This window comes from Pteropus alecto, unplaced genomic scaffold, assembly GCF_000325575.1.
Source record: "Pteropus alecto unplaced genomic scaffold, ASM32557v1 scaffold24, whole genome shotgun sequence".
In the NCBI taxonomy this organism is placed as follows: Eukaryota; Metazoa; Chordata; class Mammalia; order Chiroptera; family Pteropodidae; genus Pteropus; species Pteropus alecto.
In genome coordinates, this window is record NW_006439192.1 from 3,540,796 (window position 1) to 3,554,702 (window position 13,907).

At 34.0% G+C, this 13,907-nt stretch overlaps 1 protein-coding gene across 1 annotated transcript in view; it reads right to left on the reverse strand.

Moving 5' to 3' along the window:
* The window catches only part of LOC102896962 (A disintegrin and metallopeptidase domain 3), an 80,250-nt gene that overhangs the window by 55,712 nt on the left and 10,631 nt on the right, over positions 1-13,907 (reverse strand). The window contains exons 3-6 of the mRNA XM_025050018.1: positions 13,321-13,376; positions 10,826-10,904; positions 6,248-6,324; positions 5,596-5,773 (exon numbers count right to left, since the gene is read on the reverse strand). Coding sequence (XP_024905786.1) covers positions 5,596-5,773; positions 6,248-6,324; positions 10,826-10,904; positions 13,321-13,376 — 390 coding nt within the window. The remainder of the gene's footprint in view (positions 1-5,595; positions 5,774-6,247; positions 6,325-10,825; positions 10,905-13,320; positions 13,377-13,907) is intronic.

The window sequence follows — 13,907 nt, forward strand, 5'->3', positions numbered from 1 at the left end:
TTATTTGCCCATATAAATATGGGTTTACTTCTGGACTCTCGATTCTGTTCCACTGGTTCATGTGTCTGTTTTGCTGCCAATCTCATGCCATTTTGATTACTGTCGCTTTGTAGTATAGTTTGAAGTCAGGCAGATTGATGCCTCCAGCCTCATTCTTTTTTCTCAGGATGGCTTTGGCAATTCAGGGTCTCTTGTGCTTCCATACAAACCAGATGATTTTTTGTTCTATTTCTTTAAAAAATGCCAATGGGATTTTGATGGAGATTGCATTTTATCTATATAATGCTTTTTAAGTATGTCAATTTAAGTATGTTGATTCTTCCAATCCATAACTTGGAATATTTTGGGTGCTATTTTATTCATGAGTGACAATTTTGACTACCTTGAATTTCCATAATCTGTCTTTCATACTCAATTAGGCAGAGTTCCCAGAGAAACAATACTGATAAGATGTGTGTATATACATTTATTATAATTTATTATAGTTAGATTTATTGTAAGGAATTCACTCACATGATTATGGAGGTTGGCGACTTCACAAGTTCCAGGGTGCGACCTAATACTGGAGACCAGGGCAAGATAATGCTGCAGTACAAGTCACAACACCGTCAGCTGGAGAATTCATTCTTACTCAGGGCAGGGTCACTTCTTTTGTCTTATTCAAGGCCTTGACTCATAGATGAGGTCCTCCCACATTTTGGAGGACAGTCTGCTTTAGTCAAAGGCCACTAATTTAAATTTTACTCTTATTCAAAAACACCCTTACAGAAACACCCAGAAAATTTGACCTATCTGGGCACAGTGGCCCAGCCATGTTAACACATAATGTTGGTGACACATAAAAAATCAACAATCACACATTTAGAGGTTTATCTAACATCTGTTTTATACTATTGCTTTCTCTATTTCCTTTAACCTAAATTTAATATTACAAATTGGGTTTTAGCTAGTTATAGTCCGTTATTCACTAGTTCTATTATCAATGTTTTTTCAATTTAAAAAAAGCTTTATTTTTCTTACATTTATTTACTAAGTACTTCCTGTGTTCTTTTAATAGACTATATACTGGTAGATCAATAGAGTACTGAAGAATATGTCTATGGGTTTGAATTTTAATGCTGCAACTTACAAGAGGGTGTCCTAGAGTGATAATTTAAACTCTCTAAATCTCTATTCCCTGATCTCAAAAGCAGAACAATGGAATTAACTCAGGAATTGTTGAAAGGAAGGAAAGACAGGCTATATGCAAAGCTCTTAGCACAATATGTAGCACCTATGAGGCAGTACATGAATAAAAAAATACCAACATTGTTTCTCATTCTCTTTGGATTTTGTATTTTCCTATACTAATTTATATTTATATTCATTCACATGCCCTAGATGTATTCTTTTTTGATTATTCTTTTTATTTTGGAAAACGTGCAGTTCTTCAAGTCAAAACTTTCTTGAACAAAGGGTGGAGATTAGTGATTTATACTATTCTTTGGTTATAGTATAAGAAATGGCCGATTATCCAGGAATGATGTTCGCTCCCTCTCCAAGAGACATCAAGGAGAGACAATGTGTATCAATATAGGGACATACATGCTCTTTTCCCTTTACTCATGACTAGATTCAAATAATCTAGTGGGGGATTCTTAGGGGCCCTGAGTCAAAGCCAGGAAATGAATCAACCAGGAGAATTTCATCCGCTTTGGTCTTTGCATGAGCAAGACATAAAGCTATGATAAGCCACTGAGAGCTGGACATTGTTTGCTTCAGAATCTAGTGGTATTTGATCTAACAGTGATTCTCATGAAAAATACAGTTTGAGGACAGTTGTTTACCCAGTTGTTGTATCTTTTCAGTTGGTTGAAAGTTCACTATATTTGGCAACTATTCTTTTTATCTGTTTAACTGTGGTTTGTTTGTTTTATACATTAGGAAGGACATTTCACATTAGGGAGGAAAGAATGGTTTCGGTTTAAAAAAAAATCAATGATATAGTTCTGGCTGAGTATAGAGTTATAGATTGGAAATTACTTTCCTCATTTTAAGTAATTGTGTTAATGACTTTCAACGTCCAGTATGGCTGCTGAGAAATTTCATGCCATTCTGTACCATTATACATGTATAAGAAACAAGATTTTTTTTCTATCAGTCAAGAAACTTAACTTAAATCATTCTGAAAATGTTTCCTGGATTTTTTTTTGTGATTTATTCAACTCAATTTTCTCTTTATTCATACTGGAACTCTTATTGTATCACCCATGTTTATATATTAATATCTCATCTATAAAATTTCCCTGTCATTTGTCTTTGTACTTTACCTTTTATGTGATTTCTGCAATTCGTATCTTGCGAATTTTCCATTCATTTTTTACATTTTTATTATTACACTTTTGATTTCCAAGAATTGTTATCTGCTGAATGTTATTTTTTAAATACTAATCTCTTCTTATTTTGTAGATGAAATATTTTCCCTCATCTCTCCAAGGACATGGTCATTTCATTTTCTTCACCTTCTATAGTTTTTGGTGTCTCAGTCTTTAAAACTTTGATGTTTTCATGTCTCTGTCTTCCATATTACATTGTTTCATCATATGTCTACTGCCCCTTCATATTAGGAATTGAGCATTTAACAGCTTATTCCAACACTTGTGACCACATATGACGTTTAGGGCCTTTTGCCTTCGCAGAGGGTAATTTGTCTGGCTTGTTGGTTAAAACAACTGCTGCCATATGGTTAATTTTGATTCTTTTGGCTGATCTGACTGCCTCCTGAAGAGGCATTCATACACTTCTTAGAATGTGTAAGCCTGATTCCCCAAATCCAGCGTGCTAAGTTTATCTTAGTCCCACTATTTTCAGTACAGTATTCTTCCTCTATTGTGACATACAATAGAACATGTGTGACTGCTGTCTTGTATCACAGACTCCCAAAGGAAACAGCCTCAATTATCTGTCAGTTGACAACAGAGTTAATTGAATAGGAGAGGAAATCAGGATTTCTAAATACTTGAACAACTGATGTTCAACCAATTCTCTTTGTAGGTCCACCGTTCAAATCACTTCCTAAGGTATTTGGACATGCAATTCCAGAAACATTTGAGTACTACTGCAGTTTCCTATAGTTCGTCCCAATTGCCAGTTTAGGAATCAGCATTTTAGGGGCTAAGTCAGCTATCTATCTATCTGCTATTCAGCTTCCATTGTTATTACACCTCTCCTGTTCTGTTTGTGTTTGTATGTTTATGTCATTTTAAAAAATCCCTTATAACTTTAGTGAGGTTTAAAGAAAGGGCAGGGGTAAATGCATGTGTCCAATATGCTTTTAACAGATAAGCCTTTTCTTGTATTGTGTCTGGTTTCTAGGCTACTATTCAACTCTGGTTATGATGAATGTGTTCACCCTATTTATAAATTTACTTTCATAAATGTAAACCTATGCCAAAAATATGTTTTATATTATCTTTTTCTGTTCCTTTCTAAAATCCATCATATTGAAGATGTTCACTTTGTTTAATCTGTGCTAGCATTAGTGCATGTGAAAATATGTTTGACTAAACCTGCAGATCTGAGCCTATCAAATTCAGGATGCAAAGCAATTATCGAGTTCCTCTACAAAAGAACAAAATTCACTAACATATACCAATAGCCACTTATCTCCATTTTTGCAGTGATAGCCTTGGTTTTCCTTAGGTTCTGACATTTTAGTCTCTATTTTATTTCATTATTGAATTTTGTTTTGTATCCAAACTTTCCATAATTACTTCCTGTTACCTAGCTCCACTACATTAGAAAATCTGGTGAGCAAATATTAATAGTACTAGTAGCAATATTTATTGATCGCTTATATTTCTCCACACACTGCACTAAGTAATTTCCATGTATAAACTTATTTGATCTGAAATAATGTAATAATTGGGTATTATTTTTATTATTGGCTTTTTTACAGATGAGAAAATTTAAACACAAAAAGGTCATATTAGTTGTCAAAGTTCTTTTGGCTATACTGACAGACTTGGATTGCAAACCAAGGTGCTGAGACTGTATGTTATGTCTTTCTCTTTCAATCCCCTTTTTACGGCTGATTCATTGGAAGCGGATGGCTGCAAGTGCAGTGTTATTTGTCTTTCTCAAAGCAGGTTTATCCCTTCAGTTTTTCCCACTGATACAGAAGAGTATTCATGAAACCCTTTAAAATTTTTCAATTTACTTTATGAAGTAGTGCTCTATTTCATTCATGAAAATTGTCTTCAATTGTGTCCCATGTCTCACGTTGTATTGCAACATGCTGGTGTTTTCCAGAGCTGGCATAAAAGTTGAGATCACATCTTAGTTTCTTTAGAAATGAAATTTTTGTCTCTATATATGATCATATTTTATCATTTTAAAGGTTTTTTAAAACAGCAATTTTATTAATTTGTATTTGGACGAGTATCTTTGCCAAAATAATTAAAAGCAAATTAAAGCAACAGTTAGATGAAATTCATCATAAATTAAATTCCAGTTTCATTCATTACTATTTTGTTTTGCTTCTCTTTCATATGTTATTCAATTTTGATGAGAATATGTTGACAGAGATTTATCTACTTAACCACTGATGATAAAGAGTAAAATTGTACAAATATTCTTAAGAAAAAAGTGAAAAAAAAATGTTTGAAAATATGTCTACCCTTAGAAGCAAGTACTTATAAGCAAAGTGTGATTGCCTCAAAATTTGGTACATTCGTAAAGTTCATTTCTTGATTAAAGTAAAATTATACATATGCCAATATGACATAATTTTATAAAATACATGCAATTTAAATTTATGATGAATATATGGAAAAGTGTAAAAGAGTATACACCAAAATGGTTACAGTGGATTTTGTCACAGCATTTACTTCTAAAAATGCATTATGGCATATTCTTATTTTCCTTACCTATGCATATATTTAGTATTTTAATCAATGTTAAACAATGTTATTTACTTTAAAGTAATAAATGTAATATAATTTGATAAGTGGAAATATGAATTATCCTCTTAAAAGCAAAAAGGAAATTACAAAGAAACTTATATAGTTAAATCATTTTTTGGTTAAAAAAATTTATAAAGTTATAAATTATATTTATAAATAAGTATGTTAAAATAATTGGACCATGTATTCCAAAATTTAAAGGTCATTATCTCCAGACAATGATATTTGGGATGTTTGCCTTTTTGACTTTTAAATTTTCTATCAAAATAATACATTTATACAAAGAAAAATATGTATTGGCAAGAAAAATACTGATGAAATAACAATCAGCAAATTTTGGTATCATTACATTAGTAAGAAGCAAATTCAGTAACAATATAACCATATATGTATACATAAAAATATTTGCAATTAGGAAAATGAGAAAATTTTCATGTTTGAAGTATGCATGTTTACATCTATAATATTTTCTAAATATTATATGAACTAACACAAAAGTATATGTTCATATGATATTTAAATAATTATCTTAAAAGAGGTTTTAATATAATCAATATCAGTTTAAATTAGTGTACTAAGTCTAACACATTTCAATATGAATACGTGTATCAAATGAAGCAAAAATGAAGATCTGAGAAAATTGATTACTTACTTCTTGCTTCACAAGAATCCTGTAAGACTGATCTACCAACTGGGTCATAGGATAATTTTCTTCTATGGGGAGAAAATCAATTTTATTATTCTGTATTTGATAAAGCATATGCTCATATGTGGCTGCAGATTCCAGTGGTTCAATTCCATAACTGACTTTATCCAACTGCAATAATCCCCTGAATATTTAAAGACATAAATAGAAAACAGGGCAATTAATATAGATTTCCCACTGAGAAATATAAATTGACATTAAATAAAAACATTTTATAGAAATTTAAGAGTAGTCATTATGGTCTAATTTAATCTAAGAATCATCCCATCTTAAATTAACTTTCAATCTAATATCATATCTTCTGTCTATTATAGCATTTGAGAGTCACTGTGTTCTAGTGTGGCTAATAAATAGTGTGGCTAGTAGATATTCTTTATACTACTGGGCTCTTTCTAAATAAATCTTATGAGTGCAAGCCTAGGATAGAGACAACAAGAATAAGAAAAATATGAGGAGGCTGAGGAAAATAAAGTATGTGAGGAGAAACACAATCGAAGCCTATATTTTATTTGCTTTCACTCTATAATTCAGGAATTTCTAAAAATTAAAGGTTTACAGAAGATTTTCAATCACACATATCTATGGAATATGCCATTACCTGAGTCCAGAACAAATACTAAGTGTCACAGCTGATTTTGGAATCTCTGCCGCATGTCCTTGATAAAAGCAATGTCCCTAAACAGGAATATATAAAGGTACATTCGTGAATGATTTGTAAATAAAGTTTTGGGTTTTATCCTTACTGACTAGACATCATGATCATTCATATTTGGCCATTAGCATAACAGTATTTAGAAGATATCCCATTTCCTTGTTGTCTACCTGTAATCTCTTTTTCTTAACCCTCTTCTGCCCATGAATAATCATGACTCTAATCCTCCCACCAACAATTCCTGCTATAATTCTAAATTGCAAAATTCTGACCAGCAGCTTTCTTATCTTTTCTTTCTCAGCCACATTTCTTGAAGGTATAATCTATACCTGCTAATTTGATGTAATGAACAGCATTAATTTGACTTCAACTGTGAACATTCCACTTGCTCTTTCTAAGTGACCAGAAAGTATCTTAAATGACATTTTCTCATATTTTTCCTCTTTGATATTTCACCACGTTGATTATTCTTAGTTAAAACTCTCAGCTCCTTGGACTTTCAAAGCATTACTCTTCCCAGGTTCTCCCCCAATATTTTCTTTCAGTGATTATTTCCTTCACTTCCCTTAAAAGTCTAGTGATGTCTAGAATCTGTTCCTTTGTTAATCTTGTGCTATTAAAACTTTAGTGTTGTCCTGCTCTCCCCTATGAATTTGCTTATACATGTTTAGCTAACAGACATACATCTCCATCAGTAACCATTTGCTTTTTCTCAAAACTAGGCTTAACCACTATCCCCTACTCACTGACAATGGCTGAGCACACCCTGCTCCATTCCAAGCAATAACTGCAGCTACCTCCAGCTGCACTGGTGCCAGCAGACATTGCAGCTACAAGCCTTTCACAAAGTAGAATGCAGAGCAGCAGACTCTAGAGAGTAGCAGAAAGCAAGACATATTCTGCATCTCCTAGTCTTGCACCCAATCAGAGAAAATAATCCCATAAGATGCTTCCCAATACCTCCGACTCCAAGCAGTGAAAGGTGGCTCAGTTACAATCTTTCTTCACCAAGCGACACTAGCCGAGATCGAATGGGAAGCACACTGACATCCAGTGGCTGGAGGACAGCCAGAGGAAATGCTCTTCATCCCATGGGTGCTTCATCGTCCACCCCCACTTAGCAACACAAGTTGGGACCAGCAAAGTACCTTTTACCACTATAGGCTGCACCAGCAAGATACAGCAGTATCTCAAGCAGAGCCAGAAAAAGAGAGTACAGCAAAATAATACCAGAACACCAGAAAACTAAATTGTCATTGGAACAACAGAGCACACCAAATCTAAACTTACACTGGGTGATCGGTTTCAAAAATAGAAGATTTAAATGTCAAGCAGACAACTGAAAATCATACTATACCAAGAACCAAGAAAATCACAGCAAAAATGAGAAAAGACAACCAATTGATGCCAATATTGAAATGAGTCACATGGTGAAACTATCAAAGATTTTAAAACAGCTGTAAAAAATGCCTTAATTTAACAATGAAATGAAATTCTGGTTAGGAAAAATGGTGGAGTAGGAAGCCCTGGCTCCTCCATGCCCCAACAAACTTACCAACTCAGCCACAATTTGCTGACAAATTTCCTTTGTGAAAAATCAAGAGCAAATTGAAAGGTTCCTGAACACTTCTAAAGAATGAAAAATCAGACTCATGAAGAGCAGTAGGGAGTTTTGGGATACCTTTTCACCAGACACTCTGCTCCAGAGCACTGCCATATGATCAGAAAGAAACACTCTAGCTCCCAGCTCGACCCGGGGAGGAAAGGGGTTGGTTCACATGTTCACTGCCTCTGTGTTTCTGAGGGGCCTACTCAAAGAATGCATATAGGTGTGACCAGTCCTGGAGCTCTGATGGGTTCAGGACAGTCGAGCTACCCAGGCAACAATGGACACGGTGGCTAGTAGACAGCATTGATTCATCCCCACCCCATTTTGCACACAGCGAGTAGATAAAAAATCCCAGCTCTCTGCTTCTCCCATGGAGAAGGAAAGAATTGATCCATGCATGCAGTGCACCCACTTCAATCAAACTGCCTAAATACCTGCCCTCTGTCCCCACCAATCTTGGAGCACTGATGGGTCCAGCATAATCTAGTTGCCTGGGAAAGAACAACCGGCGGCAGCCTGGGATGGTAGATGCCACTGATCCTCCCTCATACCCAGCACAGAAAGTAGGGAGGGGGAAAAATGCCTGCTTTGCCCTGAAGGGGGAAAGAAACTTTCCAGGATGATTTGTAGGGGTACTCTGCTGTACAAGGCCAGTCAGTGAAGACTGGAGGAGTCTTTTAACAAGTAGACACCAAAACAAAGAATTAAGTAAGATGAAGAATTAGGAAAATATGTCTCAAACAATCAAGCAAAATAAACCAAATAAAATGAAGTTAAATGATTTACCTGACAGAGAATTAAAAATAACCCTTATAAACATCAAAGGTCAAGAGAACAATGCATAAACTTCTGATCAATGAGAGACTTCATGAAAAGGATGGAAAGACAAATAACAGCATGAGAGGAAATATCTGCCTACCGCGTATCTGGCAAAGGACCTGTATTTAGAATATATCAATTGCTCAAAATCAACAGTGAAAATCCAACCAATAAACTAGAAAATGGGTAAAAGACATTTAATAGACATTTCACAAAGAGTAACAAGTAAGCACATACATATGTTCAACTTCATAAACATATGTTGAAAATATGTTCAACATCATTAGTCATTAGGGAAATGCAAATCAAAATGACATAAGCTATTACTACACATTTATCAGAATGAGTAGGTTTTTTTTTGTAAATATTAAAAAGGGATTGAACAGTGGCAAGAATGCAGACACTCTCATACATTGCCGTGGAAATGTAAAATGGCACAGCCTATCTTGTAAATAGTTTGATAGTTTCTTTGAAAAATATAAACATACAACTTACAATATGACTGGGCAATTATATATGTGGGGATGTATTCCAGAGAAATTAAAATTTACATTTCATCAAAATTATCAAATTTATGAGCATAAAGCCTTCATAATATTCCAAGATATTTATTTTCTCTATGATTAATACTATCTCCTTTCAGCCCTAATACTGATGGAATTATTTTTTATTCTGTATATGTCTTACTTATTAATTTTTATTCCTTTTACGGAATTAATTCAAGGCTTTAATTTTTTCTATTCTTTTTCCTTTTTCTATCTCATTGATTTCTGCCCTCATCTGGATTCTTGGCTTACTCTACTACCTTGTAACCCTTTACAGAGATTTGCCTTTTTTCCTGGAAGACAACTAATTTAATGGTATCCCTCCTTGATCCTCTCGTTGCTGGGCTTTAGGCTATGGAAGGAGGAATGGGGATGATAAATATATTTCTTAATCTAGAGCATGATCCTTTTTCCCAAGGATTAGTCTTTCAGGTCTCATCTAAACGCCTGGTCTCACTACTCTGCCTGGGTTGAAAATCTAACATCTCCCAACACTGTTTGATCTATATAGTATTACCTCTGTTTTACTCTCTACCTTTCAGTAGAGTGTGACACAGCACATGTGCAGCCTGATCTTCAGTCGAGGACTTAAGGAAAACTCCCCTCTCCCAAAAAAACATACATCTGATAGGCCCTCTTCATCTCCGGTCCTGTCTCATGCAAGTCCCAGCTGCTTCAGCAGTCTTGAACTCTAACTTTTAAGAGATCTGCTTGGTTCCACCTCCCTATGCTGCGGTTAAGACGTTACCCCCAGTCAGAGGGCCAAGTTGAATGTGAGACTCACCATTTATATCTCCTTTCTCTCTGAGAGAAAATTCCTGATTTTCCTATTGTCAAATGTCAGATAACAGACAGGTACATCGTGTACAGAATTTTGTTCTGCTTTTTCCTTGTAGTTGGTGAGAAAGACAGACATTGTACCACTTACCATGTATTTTAAGTTTATTATCTCTCAGTTGCAATATAGCAATTGAATCTGACCAATCATTTGTAAATAATTTGTTTCTTCCAAATATGTTCTGGCATTAAATAGATCACAGACTGAAGCTAACTTTCTCAAACACTTGAAAAATTTCTTGACTCTTACCTGTATTTTGGGAAAAAAAATTCAAATTCCTATGTTTCACATGTAAACATATTCAGGTTCTGTATCCAATATGCTTTTGCATTCTCACTTTCCCTGTGATAATTCTATAAAATAATTTCCATTATTATGTCTACCAGTCAGATCCTATGACATCTCAATTTAAACATTCCGTGTTATTTAGAGGTTTGTTAGTGCCTTCACCCATTTGTCGTTGTTGGCTTCCTCACAAACTCCTAATAATAATTCTAGACAGTTAAAATGAACTTCTCAGATAAATGATTCTTGAGTTCCAAATCCAAGAAATATTTGTTCTATTCAATACAATTTTATTGAAATTGTCACATTACATTTGGATTTGTGATCTGTTTATTCAATAATTCTGGGGTATTCCTTTTTTCCCATCAAGAGAACTTAACTACATAAAATATATATATATAATTTACACAGCATAAATCAAAATTTACCTTTATCAATGAAGAATCTGGATACAATGTTCCTGATTTGTTGTATGAATATACAAGGAAATGAGGGTCTAAAAATGACCTAATTCAACCAAAATAATGACACTTCATTAGAATAATATCATTAAAAAGTAACTTCAAGAATCATAAAATTAAACAAAATTTACTTTCAATTATAAAAGCTCAATCAAATATCCAAAATTAAATGGACTCATCTCATTATCTACCTTGCTTTCTGAAAGCATATCATGAATATAAGAAAAAATTATAACCAGTATAAGCAAATACCAGTACGGATGCTATGATGAACTAGATTTATCCGTAGTGAAAATTGAGGCTTCCAGATTCTCACCACAAAATTTCATGCCATCTGCATGTTCGATCCAAGGAAAATAATCTCAAAGCATTCTAACTAAATAATACCTGGGTCAGCATAAAATTGCAACAAAAGAAAAAATAAAAAGAATGTCATGATTAAACTTAAAAAATGCAAAACAGTTGTTTAGAAAGGTAGCTGAAAGCACTGGATTTACATCTTAAGCTTAAACAGAATTATAAAAATCCATAAACCACTCTACCAAGCTTGGGAGATGTAGCCTCTCTACCTAATAAACAGAAAGAAACACAGGGAGGCCCCTAATATGAGGAGACAAAGAAACATGGCAAACGAAAGAACAGAACAAAACTCCAGAAAAAGAACTAAACAAAATGAAGACAAGCAATCTACCAGATGCAGAGTTCAAAACACTTGTTATAAGGATGCTCAAGGACCGTAGGGGAACAATGGATGAACTCAGTGAAAACTTTAACAAAGAGATAGGAAACAGAAAAATGGAGACAGAATACATTAAAAAAGAACCCGTCAGAAATGAAGAATACAATACCTGAAATGAAGAACACATTGAATCAACAAAAGATTAGATGTAGCAGAGGATCAAAAGCAACCGGAAAGATAAGGTAGCAGAAAACACCCAATCGTAACAACAACAAAAAAGCATCTAAAAAATTAATTATAACTTAAGGGGCCTCAAGGGTGTCAACATTCATATCATAGCAATACCAGAGGAAAAGAGAGAGAGCAAGAAATTGAAAAACCCATTTGAGGAAGTAATGATGGAAAACTTCCCTAACCTGGTGAAGAAAATGGACATACAAGTCCAAAAAGCTCAAAGAGGGCCAAAAAGGTGAACTCAAAGAGGCCCATACCAAGACACATCATAATTAAAATGCCAAAAGGTAAAGACAAAGAGAGAATCTTAAAAGCAACTACAGAAAGGTAGTTACTTGTATTCAAGGGACCTCTCATAAGACTGTCAGCTAATTTCTCAATAGAAACTTTGCAGGATACAAGGGATTGAAAAGGCATATTCAAAGTGATGAAAAGCAAGGACTTACAGCCAAGATTACTATACCTATTAAGGCTATCTTTTAGAATTGAAGGACAGATAGACTTTTCCTTTAAGGAGTTCATCACCAAACCAGTATTACAAGAAAAAGTAAAGGATCTTCTTGAAAAAGAATATCAAAAATATGAATTAAATGGCAATGTCTACATACCCATCAATAATTACTTAAAATGTAAATGGATTAAATGCTCCAAACAAAAGACATAAGGTAGCTGTATGTATAAGAAAACAAGATCCATACTTATTCTGCCTACAAGAGACCTCTCCAGGTCAAAAGACACACAGAGACTGAAAATAAAGAGATGGAAAAACATATTTTTATACAAATGAAAACAAAAAAGCTGGGGGTAGCAATAATTATATCAGACAAAATAGATTTTAAAATAAAGCCTATAACAAGAGACAAAGAAGGACCCAGCCATTCCATTTCTGGGTGTCTATCAGAAGAAACCCAAATACTAATTTGAAAAGACATATGCATCCCTGAGTTCACTGCAGCGTTATTTACAGTAGCTAAGAATGGAAGTTACCTAAGTGTCTATCAGTAGACAAATGGATAAAGAAGAGGTGGTACATGTATGCAATGGAATACTACTCAGCCATAACAAAGAAAGAAATCTTGCCATTGGCAACAATGTGGATGGACCTAGAGGGTATTATGCTAAGTGAAATAAGTCAGACAGAGAAGGACAAATATCATATGATTTCACTTATATGTGGAATCTGAAAAACAAATGAACTGACAAAACAGAAACAAACTCATAGATACAGAGAACATTTTAGTGGTTGCTAGATGGGAAGGAGGGGTTTGGAGGATACATGAAAAAGGCCAATCATGAGGATGTAGAGCCCAGCATAGGGTATATAGCCTCTAACACTATAATAACTACGCATGGTGTCAGATGGGTACTAGGCTTATCAGGTGATCACTTTGTAAGGTATATAAATGTCCAATCACTATGTTGTATACTTAAAGCTAATATAATGTTGTATGTCAACTGTCATTGAAAAATAAAAAAAAAAAATGTTTAAAGACCAAGAAAAAAAAAAACAACAGAAAACAACTGTATGAAAAGAAAAATGTTCACTTACTGTTTTTTAAGATGGAGAGTATATGTTTGTTGGTCAATTTTGATGGCATAAGTGACCTACAGCAACATGTTCAGAGAGAAAGTAATTATTAGAAATATGAAACTCTTAAAGTCAAAAGTAACCTACTTTTTAAATGTACTTTTTAGTAGAAACAGATTGTATCAAACACATCTCAAAATTATTTATACATATATAGTTCTATTTCTATCTTTCTTCAACCTTGGTAAGTAAGATAGAAAATCAAGGAGTCTAAATCTATTTCAATATTAGGAGCATTAGTCGTTAGCTTGTATTATCATAATAAATTTTAAATTAAAAATGATTTCCAATAGAAATGCTGCGTAACCTTTGAAGAAACTTGAATTTAATATCTTTATTATCTTTTTTCTAGCTTGCGGTTTCTAGCACAAATAAATTTAGAATTAAATAATGCAATGCAAGTCCCCTTTTAAAATTAAAGGAAGTGTCCCATAGCTGTCAGAAACCCTACCTGCAGACAGTCTTTGTCTTGCTTTTCTCTTTAGGAATTGCCTCACAACTTTTGGGAACAGCTCACATTTAGCGAGAAGCTCTCTCATCCCACCTCC